This window comes from Dermacentor silvarum, chromosome 4, assembly GCF_013339745.2.
Source record: "Dermacentor silvarum isolate Dsil-2018 chromosome 4, BIME_Dsil_1.4, whole genome shotgun sequence".
Taxonomy (NCBI): domain Eukaryota; kingdom Metazoa; phylum Arthropoda; class Arachnida; order Ixodida; family Ixodidae; genus Dermacentor; species Dermacentor silvarum.
In genome coordinates, this window is record NC_051157.2 from 42,140,360 (window position 1) to 42,157,893 (window position 17,534).

At 44.8% G+C, this 17,534-nt stretch overlaps 2 protein-coding genes and 1 pseudogene across 3 annotated transcripts in view; all 3 read left to right on the forward strand.

Annotated features, from left to right (window-relative positions):
* LOC119448575 (C2 domain-containing protein 5-like) overlaps positions 1 to 10,402 on the forward strand; it is a 41,041-nt gene extending 30,639 nt beyond the window's left edge. The window contains exons 15-18 of the mRNA XM_037711807.2: positions 1,318 to 1,401; positions 8,624 to 8,749; positions 9,967 to 10,113; positions 10,279 to 10,402. Of these exons, the coding sequence (XP_037567735.1) occupies positions 1,318 to 1,401; positions 8,624 to 8,749; positions 9,967 to 10,113; positions 10,279 to 10,380 (459 nt within the window). The 3' untranslated portion in view covers positions 10,381 to 10,402. The remainder of the gene's footprint in view (positions 1 to 1,317; positions 1,402 to 8,623; positions 8,750 to 9,966; positions 10,114 to 10,278) is intronic.
* LOC119451136 (U2 spliceosomal RNA) lies at positions 710 to 887 on the forward strand (annotated as a pseudogene).
* A 4,255-nt stretch (positions 10,403 to 14,657) lies between the features above and the next one.
* The window catches only part of LOC119449873 (zinc finger protein 668-like), a 38,741-nt gene continuing 35,864 nt past the window's right edge, over positions 14,658 to 17,534 (forward strand). For both annotated transcript variants that reach the window (XM_049665493.1, XM_037713155.2), the window contains exons 1-6: positions 14,658 to 14,820; positions 15,088 to 15,125; positions 15,217 to 15,262; positions 16,596 to 16,657; positions 17,041 to 17,089; positions 17,423 to 17,469. In XM_049665493.1, the coding sequence (XP_049521450.1) occupies positions 14,742 to 14,820; positions 15,088 to 15,125; positions 15,217 to 15,262; positions 16,596 to 16,657; positions 17,041 to 17,089; positions 17,423 to 17,469 (321 nt within the window). In that variant the 5' untranslated portion in view covers positions 14,658 to 14,741. The remainder of the gene's footprint in view (positions 14,821 to 15,087; positions 15,126 to 15,216; positions 15,263 to 16,595; positions 16,658 to 17,040; positions 17,090 to 17,422; positions 17,470 to 17,534) is intronic.

Consider the following 17,534-nt stretch of genomic DNA (forward strand, 5'->3'; position numbering starts at 1 on the left):
GCCGCGCAGTATGATGCCAGAGCACAACGCTGCCCGCTACCCCCCCCCCCCCCTCCCCTCGCTCCCTCGCTGGTGCCTCGAGCGCAACGGAAGGAGGCGCGCTTCCTCCCTGCCTTTCTTTCGCGCGTGAGACGCGGTCGTCGGCTCCCCTCGCACGCTTTCACTCGCAAATTCAGCACACGGCCGCGCGGCTTCCCTCGCACGCTTTCACTCACACATACAGCATACGGCGCGCGGCGACGTATGCTGTATGTGCGAGTGAAAGCGTGCGAGGGGAGCCGACGACTGCGTCTCGCGCACGAAAGAAAGCATACGGCGCGCGGCGACGGCGTTATCGCCCTTAGACTTTATACGGAACATCTATGAGCCAAAACCAATTTTAGGGCCGCAACGCGTCATAGACATCATCTTTAGATAGCAAAAGCGGATATCAAAGGCCATACTTTTGCTGGCGGAAACCGAAAATACGTAATAAATGTCACCCCCAGCACTTTGGGCGGCCAATGCCATCGTCAAGCAACCAAGCCAAGCAACATGAAAAGTCAAAATGGCCGCTCGGGCCGGCGCGGTGTGGCAGTTCGCAATGTATGATGCGGGAACGGTCCCACAGTTGCGACGTAACAGCGGGGTTACCAATGGGTTCTATGGGAGCTGTGCCGGGACCGGCCGAAAACGACGTAACAGCCGGGAAAACGCAGCACCCGGGAACGTAACAACAGGGTTCTACTGTACCTGTTCTTATCAGCTTAATATATGGTACGGGTTGTATTTGAACCCAAGATATTAAACTTCTTTTTGCAAGTTGGCGGAGTGCTTGAAGCCTGCTTCACCTCCGCCACGGGTCAGCCCGGTATTGCACTATCTTCGGGATTTTTGGTCTACGAACATCGATCTGCTGGAAACTAGCCATATAAAGCTTTGCTGTAAAAACATTTAAAGCTTTTTCTTAGGAACTTATAAAAAAAAAAGATACAAGTAATGACAGGACAAGGTGCTTACGTGCTGTTGTTTCTTGTCTCGTCTTTTCGTTGCCCTTGAAAAAGTTCTTAAGATGAACGTCATCCAACCAGCCCATTTGTCTGTCTTGCTGTATTCAGGGCTTTACTAACTATGTAGTATTTGAATATGTTCCTTCATGCCTGAAAGGTGAGTCGGCGCCAAGCTCACGAGGCAGCTCTAGCATTGGAAATTTGGTCCATAATCAGAAAACTTTCATTCTTTTTCTAGTGTAGTGATCATGGATTTGTTCTTTATTTCATTAGTTTCAATTGCACAAACTGAAGCATGATGTCTTTCACTTCCTCTGTTGCTGTTTAGAATATGGACTACGAAATCATATCAGGAGCAAGACGTCAAGAGAGGCGATGGGACCCCAGTGAAATGAGCAAGTTGCGCCAGATGGTGAGCTTTCTTATTTTCTATCATTATGTCAAATCCCACTTGTAATAATTGAAGCAGTTTTTACCTGACATCCTTAAGGAGCATTCGGGTTTTGCAAATCCACATCTGTGAGAAAGAAAGCGAGAAAAGCTCCACCTGGTTACACCTAAACTGTTGCATGTGGCCAATGGAACCGATGTATTTTATAAAGGCCTCTGGTTGAATCCATGCCTCGAAGCAAAGCAAGAAAAGGAATCTGCCAAGGTAAGCAGGGTGTTTGAGTGGCCGAGTGCGAAATTAAAAGCGGTACGTGTTTCTACTGCCTTCACTCTCCACATAAAGTTACCATGGCAACAAGGTAATCGCTGTGACTTATAAGCAGTGAGTTAGAAAAGGACAAGCCATTAAAAAAAAAGTGGGGTGGGCACACAGCTACTCTTGCTAATGGGGGGCACTGAATTGTTTCTCTCTGGTGACCTATTAGTATTGTCGTGGTATTATTGTCATGTACATCGATTTTAGGTGCACATTAAAGAACCTCCAGGTGGTTTAAAATAATGTGCGGCCCTCCACTATGGTGTTTTTCGCAACCCACTGTGCATTTTATTATTCATGCGTAACATTCTTTGGCTAGGTGCCTGGGGTCATTTCCTGCTCCTTTCCATTCGTCGTTCCGTTTCATGTCCCCCCCCCCCCCCAAAAAAAAAATTTCTGTAGCGCCATCTAGGCTTGAATAGGTGAATTTCCGCGTAGACACAAACTTTTGTACACTTATTGCCACCAACTTGTGGCGCACGAACCTCCGACGTGATATTTTGTCAGAAAGCCACCAGGTGGCGACACACATGTGCCCAAAGCCGAAACCATAGAGTTTCATACAAATTACTAGAGGGAAGTCTGGCACTAGTGTCTGTCAGAGCTGCAAGGCGGTTGGTTCAGCCAGCGATGATGTTTAAAATTGTTAAAATGATGTAAACTCATTATTTTAAACAAAGTACTGTTTTAAAAGTAATAAATAAACAACAATAAAACTGTATGATGGCACGGTTTGAATACACGACTTCTAGTACAGAAGCCCGATATTGAAACCATTATGCGACGGAAGCACACATCGACAAGCAGCATAGAACATCCTTATGAATATACCGCGGGCAAGTGAGCTCGTCGAGATGCTTGGCGTGTTTTGATTTGGCCTTATCAAGTGTAGTTAGAATGCGAGTGAGAGCTTGCGCAAGCAACCAGAGAATTGCGTCTGCAACAACAGGGAGAAGCTTCTGACGAGGACACGTTGGAACGCAGGGGAGCGCGTAGGCGGGCAAGTTATGCAAGAAGAAAAAAAAGCACTACATCAACATTTCTTTTATTTACCAAACACATGATTGGTGGTACAGAGAAGTTTACTGGGGACATCATCATATTGTGTGCCATATTCTTTTCAGTTGCTTATCTCTTAGAATATGGCAGCCTTGTTTTCAAGGGTAGAGTATGAGTAGAGTAGAGAATGACAATTCCGCAATGGGGAGTTTCTGCAGTTATTATTATTTTATTATTATTATTATTATATTATTATTATTATTATTGCGGGTTGTACCACATGCATTGCAATTCCCCCTCCCCCCATCACGTTGGATAATAATGGTTGGAGTACTAGCTCAAGAAAACAACTTTTGTGTTGGCTGTGAAAGAAAGCTTGTACTGAATATTGAACTCTGGAGGCTTCACATCGTAATTCCAGTAACAGTGCGGGATTGGAGAGTGACTTCTTATGGCAAATCAGTTATGTAGAAATTCACAACATGTAGGAAGTTTAATGAAAGAGTAAAATTGTCATCTGTCCGAGAGTATCGCAATGCTACAAAGGAAACCCAAACAGATTTCTTAGACTGAAAGCTTTGCAGTTTAAGAAAAACTTGGCCTGGTCGGGGCATCGAACCCACTACCACTGCCTTTTCAGGGCATTCGCCATCCTAATCTTGGCATCGAATCTGCAACCAATGCTTTTTTAGATGTGTTCGCACTACTCTCTGAGCTAACCAGGTGGCTAGCAGATCACCGAGTGAGGCCAAGTTAATCAACAACACAAAGTGTGTAGAGCCACTGAATATTGCAAATCAGGCTGATATGGCAAAAGAGATTGTTTGGGCTTCGTTTGGTAGCTTCATGCTACAGTTAGGTGGTTGACAACTTTTTTCATCTCAGGACACTTGCTATGCTACAGTAGAACCCCGCTGTTACGTTTTTCACGGGACCGTAAAAAAAAAAAACGTAAGAGCCGGGAAACGCAAGAGCCAGGAAACAAAAAAATTGAGAAATGGGAGTAGTGTTGAACTGCACACAATATTATTTAATTCTTACGTGCGACAAAAAGTAGTTTCGCCCGACAGCCCGAAGTATCGAGTGCGATGAGCGATACAAAGTAAGAATAGTATTTATCGTCTGTATAAACTTGTAAACATTCGGTTATTAACTAATTAACAAACATGGTGTCAGCGCCCACAGGCAAAACATGAACACATCACACTCGATGAGCGCGGACACGCGCAGTTAAGCGCCGCTGCAGAAGCGAGCGAAGTGACCTTCGTGCTGTTGTCTATCGCTTCAACCCAAACTGAGCGCCGAGAACACGCAGCACGCACAAAGCCACGAGCCGCCGACGCACCTACACTGCATAGAATCTGCCCCCACGCAGATCGCTTTCAAGATACGGCCGCGGGACCGCGCGCGCGCCGCCCGCGCAGTATGATGCCAGAGCACAACGCTGCCCGCTACCCACCCCCCACCCCCCCCTCGCTCCCTCGCCGGTGCCTCGAGCGCAACGGAAGGAGGCGCGTTTCCTCCCTGCTTTTCTTTCGCGCGCGAGACGCGGTCGTCGGCTCCCCTCGCACGCTTTCACTCGCACATGCAGCATACGCGCGCGGCGACGTATGCTGTATGTGCGAGTGAAAAGCGTGCGAGGGGAGCCGACGACTGCGTCTCGCGCGCGAAAGAAAGCATACGGCGCGCGGCGACGGCGTTATCGCCCTTGGACTTTATACGGAACATCTATGAGCCAAAACAATTTTAGGGCCGCAACGCGTCATAGACATCTTTAGATAGCAAAAGCGGATATCAAAGGCCATACTTTTGCTGGCGGAAACCGAAAATACGTAATAAATGTCGCCCCCAGCACTTTGGGCGGCCAATGCCATCGTCAAGCAACCAAGCCAAGCGACATGAAAAGTCAAAATGGCCGCTCGGCGCCGGCGCGGTGTGGCAGTTCGCAACGTATGATGCGGGAACGGTCCCACAGTTGCGACGTAACAGCGGGTTTCCCAATGCTTTGGTTTCTAATGGGAGCTGTGCGGGACCGGCCGCAAACGACGTACGCGGGAAAACGCAGCAACCGGGAACGTACAGGGGGTTTACTGTAGTATGGAGAATTAAAATTTTGTTGATAAGGGATGTACGATTACAGTCCACACCTGTTACAATGGATCCACATACGTACAACATCATTTCGAATACAACAGACCATTCTTCTAAGTTTAATCTGCCTATATTATTGATGAAACAAATTACACCTTTAACCCTTTGCGGTCCGAAACTGTCCTGGTCCGAAACTATTTTGCCAGTTTGTGGCACCGCAAAGAAAACCACAAACTGTGGGAAGAAAAACTCGCAGGATATTTATTTTTTCTTTTGCATTCTGCAGGCAACTCTTCTACTGATATTTGAGCAGCGTGTGATACTGCTCGAAGCATTCTCCTGGGTGCAGGCCAGGGTTGTTAATGCAGGTTTTGCAGAAAATTACAGTTTCCCTCCTGCCTCCGTTTGTTTTTTGATCGCTACAAGCAGCACAGTCCTTGCTGCTTCGGCCTGGGAGCTTGTAGATGAAATGGCTCCTCCCATCTAGCCTTGCACTCCTTCCGCGCAGACGGGCCCCGATTTTTGGCTCTAGCCCTCACGTCACCCAGCAGCTGTTGGATGAGGTTGCGGCAGTACTGCAGGTGTCTCTGTTCTTTCTCACCATGATTCTGCAGCTGTGTGTGCCTCAAGATAAAGCTATTGACAATGGAAACCTCTAGAAGCTTTCACTAAATGCACCACCGTAAAACGCACGCGGTGAAAAAGTGGTCATGCTTCTCAGCAAACCGCGCGAACGTGCGGTTTTGCGCGCAAGTGAGAACGCTCTGGTATCCAGAAGCTGTGCTGAATATTGTGCTGCACCCTAGTGCAAAAAGAAGTAAACTTCAACAAAATAAGTTAATTTATCCCTCAAGAGATGGCGCATCATCTCTTGTCTGCGCACGAATCGCAGTGAGAAAAACCTCTAAATTTAACCCCCGAACACTCCTGTTGGGCGGTGCCCGACAGTGGACCGCTATGGCCGTGTTGCGTTGTTGGGCCCTGCCCGACAACGGACCGCAAAGGGTTAATGTACTTTGGCTACAACTGGCAAAACTTTGAACTAATATTGTCTACATGAGCCATATACAACATATTTTGCTGCAGCGATGCGTGCGTGTGGCAGTGGTCTGCACGCAACTTTTCCCGGCCACTTGTGAAAAGTGCAAAGATACACTTTTTTTCAAGGAACAAACACACTATACCTGTGAACAACTACACACACAAGCACGTTACCGCCACCACTGCTGTTGGCTTGGGGCTGATAGTGTCACTAGGACTAACCTGCTTCGCTTCAAAGAAGTAGCGTATAATGCCTCAAAAACGTCTGAAGTGTCCATTATCGCAATAAAATAGTTGTTTTGGTTACAGTGCAGTACCGCTTATAGTGCGGATATTCGCGACTCCGGCGACTTACGTTATAAGTGGTCTACATTGTAAATTGTTTTATAAAATTCATTTTACTATAGAGTAAAAAAAAATTTTTTTTTCTGTAATTGTCTCGATGTTCCAATAAATAAACACTATACTCCATCTCACAAAGGGATTGCGGCACTGTGGAAGCTGTAGGACTCCTTAGCCAATAGGAACGCCGAATGCACCTCTGGGTGTGTTCATCCACACTGCGTCCACTCACCGCCCCAGTAATTCGTGGCATACGACATGCATGTGCAAAGGTCCCAACATGTCGCATATCTCTGCAACATATCATGTATACCAAGCAAAAGTAAAACTCTCTAATCATGCCAGTAATCACAGTCATACCCGGAACTACATTCCACTGTGCTGTGATGTTACCTATGTCCACTACATAACTTTGGCAGTGCTGCAAACGACTTGTGAAATGTAGTATAGAGAGCAGTATATGCGAAGGTCCATCTTTTCACAAGGTGCTATGGGCATAATTTTTGGATAGAACGGACTTCGGATTTCATGGACCTTTCTCGCTGGACTATCGTGGTACGTTGTAACAGGTGCCGACTATATAGTACAAGTAACAGTAGATGTCATTGATAAATAATGCTAGTTTTTTTTATCTGAACACTGCATAGTTAGAAAATGGGTAACCACACTAAAGTGGCTCTCCCACAAGTTTGGTCTTATTTTTCTACACTTGTATGTTTGGTTTGCCTATCATAGAATGAGAATGTACGAAGTGGCCCATGAATCCACACTACTAAACTTAAATAAATGTAGCCTGCGGTCAAGGAAAATAGGCTTATCTAGAAGCTCTTGCTTGACTGATAAAAAAATCGTACTACTTTATCGCAGTCGGTGATTTTTAGTCAAGAGTTCGACGAACATTCGTCTGGTCAGGTAACATGGTGATGAAGAAATTGTGGTCACTGACCAAGTCAAGGTGAAAAATAAAGCAGAAACGTTTCAGATTTTTGTTTGAGCAACACCTTCACTTACGGCAAACAGTTTTACAGGCAGATCAACAGAACTGCCATGGGTGCTTCTATTTCCGTTACTACCGCCAACTTGGTCATAGAGGTCATTGAACAGAAGGCTCTCACTGACTTCGCTCCCACGCCAAAGGTTTTCATTCGCTACGTAGGCGATTGTTTCTGCATTGTGCGAAGGCAATACACTTCACGCCTCCTGCGTCTTCTCAGCTCAGCAGAAGAAGCCATACAATTTACTACAGAATACCAGTGTGACAATAGCCTCCTCTTCTTTAACATCTTCGTGCGGCGAAGTGGAATGAGACTCATTTGCTGTGCACAGGAAGGCGACTCATACCGGCCGGTACTTAAACTTCAATTCATGTTACCCGGCTTGCCACAAGCGATCCGTCGTCTCATCTCTTGTGACGCGGGCCACACACATCTGCTCAAGTGACAACAAAATGCAGAACGAACTGAAGACAATTTGTCTCAAATTATCCAGGAATGGGTACCCCAAGAAGTTTATCAACAAAATGGAAGCTCATGTCCTCCATCCCAAGCCGTCTCAAGGCAAGTCATTCAAAAAACGCGCTGGCGTCCCATATGTGCCTGGCATCAGCGAAGCTCTTGGCAGTGTATTCTCAAGATAAGATCTTATAATAGCACACATGCCATCCAACAACTGAGAAATCAGCTTGTTAATGTAAAGGATCGGCTTGAAAGCAAGAACTACCCCAGTGTTGTCTACAACTTACCATGCGCAGACTACAGCTGCAGTTACATCGGCGAAACCGGCAAGTTCACAAGAAGATTAAAGGAGCACCAAAGGGACGTCTCCAACAAGAAAAAAGCTATGGTGTTGGGCTGCTGAGCATGAGGTCGCGAGATCGAATCCCGGCCATGGCGGCCGCATTTCAATGGGGGTGAAATGCGAAAATACCCGTGTACTTAGATTTAGGTGCACGTTAAAGAATCCCAGGTGGTCCAAATTTCCGGAGTCCCCCACTACGGCATGCCTCATAATCAAATCGTGGTTTTGCACAGGGCACGTAAAACCCCATAATTTAAATTTTTAACAAGAAAAAAGCATTGAACGCCCTTGCCGAACAAGCCGACAATTGCAGTCACTGCATCGATTGGGAAAAGTTGCTATAATAGCTAAGGAAAATATTCCGATTACACGACTGTTGTTAGAATCTTTATTAAAATGACGAGCAACAGTATCAACAGGACTGATGGAAACTGCCTGCTAACCATACCCATCCTCTACGTCACATTTTGGCATAAAAACGACTTGCAGCTCTTGCCTGCTTTTAGTGTGATCAAGGAACCCATACGGGTCCCGAAACGTCTGTTTTATTTTTCACCTTGACTTGGTTAATGACCGCAATTTCTTCATCAGTCAGTGATTTTTCGTGCGGTTTTTAAAATCTTACTTTCTTGTTGTGCTTATGCCCTCACCCTAATAGGAACTGGGCTGTGGAAGGCATGGTGTTGACCTGACATCTCTTGACCATGTGCCAGGGGGAAAGATCGAGAAGTACTTGGGAAACCTAGACTTCTTCTTCATCCGTGAGGGTACAAGTATACGAGAGGTATGAAGCCACATTTCATAAGGTCTCACTCTACTCTCATGCGATACTCAGAATTGCTCTTTGCTACACCTTTGTTGGTGGGTAAAACTTCTCTTCAGCTTGGCTGGTGGAGCTCTGATCTATGTTGAAGGGTTTGTAGAGGTATAAAACCTTGGAAAACCCTTAAGTATTTAGCTAAGCTTAGTGGTATTTGTTTGAACGTATAGCCACAAAGTTAGTTCAATCCAAAAGTTGTGCTGATCAAGTCAGATAAGATAATCTGTATTGGCTCACTCTCTAAGCCTTTTTTTGAATACCCCTTTTATTTTTGTGCAATGAAAAAAAAAAATTTGCTTGTTGAAACTTTTGTCATAATAGAAGTGGTGTAATAATCTCTTGTCCTTCAGCTGATCAGTGAATGTATTTAGCAAGCAAAAGTTATTGTGATTGAAGTCTGATTATACTAGATGCACTTTGCCCTATTGTGAACTCTTTGTGGCCACATACAATAACTGCACTGCAATCATTGAGAAATGTGTGCTGTATTTGCATGGCATTATAAGGCAAGTGTTTTTGCAGTGAACCAGACTCTGTCACAAAGCATAGGAGTGGTTCGAAAAAGCCGACCCTATACCGTATGCAATATTTCACAACTGGTGTTCACCACATTTTTAAGGTATGCAGTGGCATAGCATAGTGCAGCATTGGTAATACTGTGAGGTTGGCAAGGGCTCGACTTCATAAGGTGTCATAATTCTTGCATGGTAAAAGGAGCTAAGCAGAAACGAGAGAATGAATGAACAGCATACGAACGTCTGTTTTTAAATTATGTATGAGTGTTTCTAACTGTCTTAGGCTAATGGTTGCTGCATGTGTCATGAGTTCGTTTAATTTTAAAATCTTTAGATGATGATACATATTTATACACAAAGATACATTTAGAGGATACATCAACATTGAATTCTTCAGTGTCAACTATTGCAAATCAGCAAATTAAGTTCCCAAGCCTATTCAAGGCTTATAATCAGGCTTGAGTTCTCCAATCTGCCAAAAGCAAGATGGTGTGAAGGACGTACATGGCAGCGACTTTTTATTACGAGTTCTTGTTGACATATTTCTGTAATACAGTTTATTTCACTAAATCCATTGACAATAATTGGTGTGAGAGTGAAGACTTCTGATGTTGCTTTGAACAGCCAGTGTTAATGCAAATGCTCATTTCCGTTTCTTGCTTACAGGAAGGTGGCCTGAATGGCTTCGTGCAAGGCTTCATGACTGAAATCTTGGCAATAGTGCGAGCTCATGTGGCGTCATTAGGAGGCAATGCAGTTGTGGCTTTTCAGATGACTCAGTGTATCTTGCTGCACAATCCACACAAGAATCAGGTAAGCTGCACCTTGGATAAGCTTTAGAAAGAGAATGTCAATGCCATTGAACTTTTTCAATTTTTATTGTCTGTTGCTATCTTGTAAAGCTGTCCATTGGTTTTGCTTGCTGTTTGCTTTTATTTTATTTGTAGTGTCAGACGCAGACGTCGTTTTTCCTTACAGGGACAGTGCTTAATAAATGTGGCAGGTGATGCTGTGCTGATCCACTACCACTCACAGATACCTGATGCAGAACCATCTGAAAACACATTGTCACCTTGTTGAAATAAAAAAAAATGCTCTCTCAAACTACGTTGCGTGCTGTATGTTTTTCTTTCTACTCTTATAACCACTGTTTTTTATCACTGCTCTTTTTATAGGTGCTGTATAGCTGTTATATGCTCTTCCCCTCATTGAAACAATGTAGAGCAACATCGTAATTGAAAACCAGCCCTCTTAATGAGTGTGTTCTGTCACTCTGTTTGTCCTCATCCACAACGTGCTACACCTACTACTTGTCAGGTTCATACAGGCTAATGGCCGCATGGCAACTGATTGATTAAACTTGTAATTTATTAATGCTTTATTAATGATTAATTGGCTGAGATTACAGGAGCAAATCAGGCAAGCTTTGTACCTAGATGTCCCTGCTCCACTTGCACAACAAGCGCCGAAACGACGTATGTATTGTACTATAATTTTCTGTCTAAGACTGCCTGTAGGTGTCTCGAGACAAAAGCCATGCGAGTTCCCTGCACTTCGAGCCGGTGGAGGGAAAAATTTCTCTACTTGCAGCTGCTAGTGGTGGTCATTAAACTAAAGGTCAGCAGCACGGCAATAATTTTTTTCCTAAAGCAAATTTGTTCTAGATAAGTGAAGTAAAGTAGCAAAATGCATGCTGCTACTGGTTACACCCTTGGTGAACAGGGTCTAACCGGAGAGCCTTATACCTGTGCTAAGAAAGCTGACACATCCTGTGTAAGGGCTGGTGGAGAAGAATTAATTTCTTTGCCTCTGCAGCTGGACTAAGATTGCGTCTAAGTGAGCTTGTGCTCACTCACGCAAAGTGTCCCTTACATGATATCAAAGGCAACTATATAGATTTGTAGCGTGGTTTCTTTTTTCTTCAATGTTCATGTGCAAAAACCACCTGTTTTTAATTAAGCGTACTCACAAAAATCCAATAATTGTGTAAAAGGTCCCGATTATTTTGGTTGAATATTTTCATCTATGCCCAGCTCTAATCGTAAGGCATTATAAGGCCACCGAATGTTTCTAACAAAATCAACGATACATGAGGGTCAAATGAGGCAACTGGTTGTCCAACGGTCAGGGCTGGATTACAAAGCAAATGCTGTATTGTAGTGCTGATAAGTGAATCAGTGATAAGGCAGCATCACTGATTCATGTTAAAAACGCTTACAAATGTAGTTCATATAAAATGTATTGTTTTTTAAGGCGAATGGCTTTCTTTGGCTCTTTTGGTTGTTTTCATGGTTTGTGGGCAGTGGTTAGCATCTGCGAGAAATCTCTTAGGCTCGCTTGCTTCAGACTCTCTCCCTCGTTTGTCCACTCGCTCGTTCTTTCGTGTGTTCGTTCGGGCTACGTACTTGCATTGACAATCGCCGTCGATGGTTTCTACACAACGTTTTTTTTTTTTTTTTTGGTTCGGAGGGTTTGCCGCAAGTTATATAAAATGATTAAAAAAGATCGCACACATATACGGACATCAAAAATGAACGGACGCAGCTCTGTGTGATGCAGGCACTGTAACAATGACTTCTCACATCAGAGCTGAAGCGGGGGCATTTGTCATAAAACACTGCCTTACTTTCGAATACCATTAAAAAGTGTCTGAGTTCATCATATATTTTATCATATTTGTGTCTTTGGTATTCCCGAGGCGCAGGGGCGTAGCCAGAAATTTTTTTCGGGGGGGGGTTCACCGGCCCGACCGGGGGGGGGGGGGGGGGGGGGGGGGGCAAGCTTCCGCTTTCCTCTAGGTCACGTGATCGATAATAAATAGCGGTAGAGCAGACTCTAGACATGTATATCAAAGACATGGGACCGCCCCTACCTCCCCCCCCCCCCCCCCCCTCGCGTGTGCGTGTGCTTGTGAAGATATTAAGTAAAAACTAAAGTAAGTTCATTAAATACAGTAAGTACGACAGGTACAGTGGGCGTTTGGAGCAACGGTCTCTCATCGCGCCACTGAATGGACCAGTCTTCGAAAACGCATCATTGACACCGTGCGATCGGAGAAGACATCATTAATTGTTAATTTCCGTTAAGCGTAGATGGCGTCGTCCTCGTCGGGGCGAAGTGCGTTTCACAAGTCAAGGACGGCTATACGCGTGAAAATGTACGTGTGACCAGGCTATACCTACTCCCATAGCAATAACTTGTTCGCTGCTGTCTTTGCGCTAGAAAACTTAAATACGCGCAAAAACGCGTAAGGCTTTATTTATTTTTTTTTTTCGAAGCTTTCGTCGCCTCGCTCCCTCATACGAGAGGGTTGCACTTCCTGCGGCAAGTGCATGGGCCGCTGTGTCTTGCGCTGTGTGCGAGCGTGCAGCCGTCATTTGCCTTTACGTCAACAGATTCAGAATTGTACAGAATATTTCACCGCACAGCATAGATATGGCATGTGTACGCATTTAAAGTAGTGCGTGCAAGTCATTTCTGCTTCACTTACGCCGGTGCAAACAGGAAGCGGCCTTGTACCTCACAGAATCTCGACTGATTGGTGTACTAGCTATAGTGATGCAGGAATGAACTCCGGTAATTTCAGTTATTTTGCCGGAGGGGGCTGGGGCCCGACCAGCTTTCCGAAACTTACTCATATATATATATATATATATATATATATATATATATATATATATATATATATATATATATATATATATTTGTTTTATTCACAAATTCTCCAGTTTGCTTACAGAAAACCAGAAGGGTCAGGACTGAGTCACAGTAGCGGTAGCGCTGAATAATAGCGGTAGCGCTGAGTCACAGGTTGGTGCCTAGGCGTGATATTTCTTTAATAGCTTTTATTTACAAGTTGTAATAACATTTCATCATTTCGTATTGTCGGCGCCTCCAGGACACCAAAGGGGCAACGGGAACACCACAGCTAAAACCTGGGCTGGCCCTTGTGTTGGGGCTCGCCAAAGCCTGCGCGTCCTACGTGAGACCTACGCTCCCATTCTATCGTCGCGACGAGAAAAGCACCCCGCGACTTCTGCAACATACCGTACACGTGCGAGGAGAATTATGGAGCGCCAACGAGGAATCTGCCTAACTATTGTCTGCCATGGAAGTGGAAGAAGAAATGGCTTTTATACTTCTACCTACTTGTTTTCTAGAAATGGACAATAAATAAACGGAAGACGCGGACACCTCGGAAACGGCGGTGGTGGGTTCGCCTGGCTTTGCAAAAGCGCGAGAAGTTGGGTCACGCCAAAAAGGCTTCGTTGCCGCACCTCCGGTCGCGCGACGTTGAATACTATCGCGAGTATTGCTGACAGTACGTTTTAGTGCCACTCTTGTCGTAGAGCAAGGGCTGGTTCTTGATCGCGTCGATCAGCATTACAGCCTACACTTTTGGTGCCATGGTTTTGGTGCCCGGTGCCATTTTACGACCTGGTCCGGTTGTTTACATGCTAGTGTAGCTTCCAGTGAAGCAGAACGACTTTCCGCCGCGTTTCCGTTTCGCCATGGCGAAAAAATCGGCCCGAGACCGATTTGGCTCGCAGCCTGTTTTTCTGCCTGTTTTGCCGCCTAGGCGAGATTTTGCCGCTTCCTACAGCTTCGAGACCAAGTGTGAACGTAGCCTAAAATCCTGCGCGAGCGCGGCCTAACCGGCACCTGAAGGGAAGCGGCGGAAATGTATACCGGAGATTTCGACCACCTGGGGTCTTTAACGTGCAGCCTAAATCTAAGTAAACGTGCGTCGAGCGTTTTCGCCATCATCTAAAATGCGGCTGCCGCATTTGTTGCTTCATTTGTTGCGCATTTGTTGCTTCAGAATGCGGCCGCCACATTCTCGCCCAAAACTTCACAGAGTGTGCAAGCCTTGACAAACACCGTGACAGTTTTTTTCCATATGCAGACATGATTCGCTGTAAATTACCAACCCAAACGGAAGCGCCCAGGAATTAAATTGTGATAGTAGCACCGGTTTCATGAATTATGTCAGCGCGAAGCGACGAAAACAAAGTGTGGGTTAGTAGGGGGGGGGGGGGGGGGGGTTTGCTGAAAAAATTTCGGGGGGGGGGGGGTTTGACACCCCCCAACCCCCCCCCTGGCTACGCCACTGCCGAGGCGTCTACTTACGCGCTTGCGCTCAAAGACGGCAGTACTAAAGAAAGTTTCGGTTTCGTTCTCTTTATTTTTGTCCTTTGGTATCTGTGATATGACTTTGAATATCAAGTAAACATTACAGAAATGCTGAATTAAATGTAGTTAAACAGTTGTAGTTTAGCGCGTTTCGCTTTACGCTTCAGTAAAGTTGAGCTGAGACAACTAGCGCCTCTGGTGGGCTTGTTCGTAACTGCCAGCATCTCTCTCCTTACACTGCTCGTGGCGTTCATCGCCTAGCTCGTAGTTGGATATCGCGAAATGTAATACAAAATAATGCAATAGATATGACAGTTAAGATATTCATTGACCTCGCGACACAGCCGTTTGTCGCTGACTTGGTGTTTCCCGACGGACTTCCCAAAGGTAAATTCTCTGAATTTGCAGGCGCATTTGCCAGCGGCGATCGCTATCGTAGGCCTACCTAGATTAGTCCGAAAGCAGCGCCACAATTTTTGGGCGTGCGTTGGCGCTTATTCGAGAGGCGCAATTTCCAAACTTTTGCATTGCGCTTTACACATGTTCACACGCTTGGGATAGTAAACTAGTAACAACTTAGACACTGCACCTGCCGTATCACGAGTGTGCTTTGCTTTCATTTCAGTTGTATAAAATGATGTTAACATATTTCAGATGGTTACGTGACGTTGTTTGTTGGATGCTGCCAAAGGGTAAGAGCTTTGACAATGTGCGGTGTGCTCGTATTGGCATTTTCTTCCAACTTACACTTTCTTTTTTTTTTTTTTTTCCCCTTTTGAACAGACTCCTCAGCCTGGAAAACAAGTTGACCACATACCTTTGCAGCAAGGTAAACGTCGTCCTTGTGCCATTAACATTATTAAATGAGCTAGAGGAAGGGGAACCGAGAGGCTCGATTTTTGTTAGTCACAACCATATGAAGCGAATAAACGCATTGGGGAAATTATTTGTTGTTTTTAATTGAAGTGTAGAAATGATAATGTCAAGGGAAATGAAAGTGGACGGAAAGATGTGGACAACTTGCCGCCTGTAGGAGCCGAACCCATATATAAAATTTATTGCGCAGAAGTTGGCAAGCTTCCGCGCCCTGTAAAGACAAAAAGGAGACAAGCCCTTAATGAATTTAGTTTGTTCACCATAGTGCAGTTGAAAGAAGTTCAATATAAACCAATTTACGTTTGTAACGTACTCTTTTAAAAGCTTACGTATCCTTGAAGCCGTACACGCACTCAAAAGTACAGAACAACACTTTTTTTATTATAATATTTTTGAAGCTGATGGCACTCTATTATAGAAACTGTGCCATGCTATTCTTGAGGCATTAAATCCCTCCCCCCTCTGGTACTCCACACTTTTTTGCACACACACTTATCTGACTTGTAAAAATGTAAAGTTCTCTGCAAGAGTGCAAGCTTAATGAAAACAAAATAAAGTGGCGATGTTCCGAGTACAAACCTTGCAAGATTTAAATTCATTAAAGGCCCTTATGTAATATTTAGTATACGTTAAAAATCTTGTTGCTGTTGCAAACGATTTATTCATAAGGCACATCAAGCATATATGAACAACACAGCAATATATGACACCTATATGACACCATTATACGTGATGTTTTAAGGAAACTTGAAAGAATTAAGAATGGATTCACTAGCGACAATCCAGTCGTCTGCTATGTTTGAACGGCCGGCATAGCGCTTGCGATGCATGTTATGATGTACCTATGTAAGGAGATACAAAAAACCGGCAAGTGCCGTGTGAGGGTCGAACCGGCAGCTGGCACTGTGAGGAAGAACTGGTTATGCTGGTGGAAAACTAGCCAGGTGGGAACTATATACTGGTGTATATATATGCCCTGTACACCAAGGCGATTAGTTCTTGCTGTTAAAACAGACAAATGCCATGGTATAGTAGATCAGCAGACCAGGGGGTTATTCTGTAAGTGTCCACCTAGTGGACATGACCATTTTGTCTGCTGCTGAAGTGCTGATTGGCTGGAGTGCCTGTCTCCTTCTGATGTGTACCCCAGTCCAGCCAATCAGAACTTCAGCAGCAGATGAAATGGACATGTCCACTAGGTGGACACTTACAGAATACCCCCCCTCCCCCTTACGTATGGAAGGCACGAAGGTATTACAAAACTTCAACCTCTTGTGGTGCTTCAGGTGCCAGTTTGGGTTCAGCAGTACCAGTTGTGAGAAAAACATGCCACAACCAGACCTACACGGTAAGTGTGTACACTGCTTTTTATTTCTGCAAATGTCATGCAGCACACAGTAGAACTCTGCTGAAAATTTTTTAAGGGGCAGTAGAAGTAACCATTTCGGCTGGGAAATGTACTGAAGTGTGCTGTTAGCACTAAGATGCCGGGCTTCAACCAGGGGCAAGTCCAGGGCAGTTTCAGAGGTGGGTGGGAAGGTTTGCTGACTGCATGCTCAGTATTGTCGGCTCTGAAGTGCTAACATGTCTCTAATTACGCCAGTGGCTTCAGCGAAGTTACAACTGGGGAAAAACAACGGGAAATGTTTTAGTGGGCTTCAACTGGCACTCAAAATTGTATTTGCATTCAGGAAAGTTTAACATGAAAATTATATTTTCGCATGTTTACAGGAATTCTGCGATAGCAAGATCTATGTGCGAAATGGGTCTGCTGAAAATGGTAAGATGCATTATTTCTTGCTTAAAGAAAATATGGAAAGATGAAGTAGCCTGATTGCTGCAAGTAAAGCACAGTGCAAAATTGAATGTGCTAAGCTTAGTGATAAGCTTATTCACAGCGGTCGCTTGCAATTGATTGTGCATGGTCTGTGCTGGGCGCTGCTCTTGTTTGCATGGTCAGCTGTGTGCACTCCATCTACTGCCATTGTCATTGTTTGTGTCGCAGCAGTTGTGCCTGAATGCTGTATGTGGCATTTTATTGCTGCATACAGATTGAATTCTCTAGCATTTAAATGCTCATTCTGTCTCCTCATTATTTTGTTGCTGTGTACAGGTGGCACGAGTTTCCCTTGCAACCTCAGACATTCTTTTGAATCTGGTGTAAGTGCAAAGTTATATAGCAGCAATATTGTCCAATGCTACGAAATGAGTCAACAAAAAAGCAT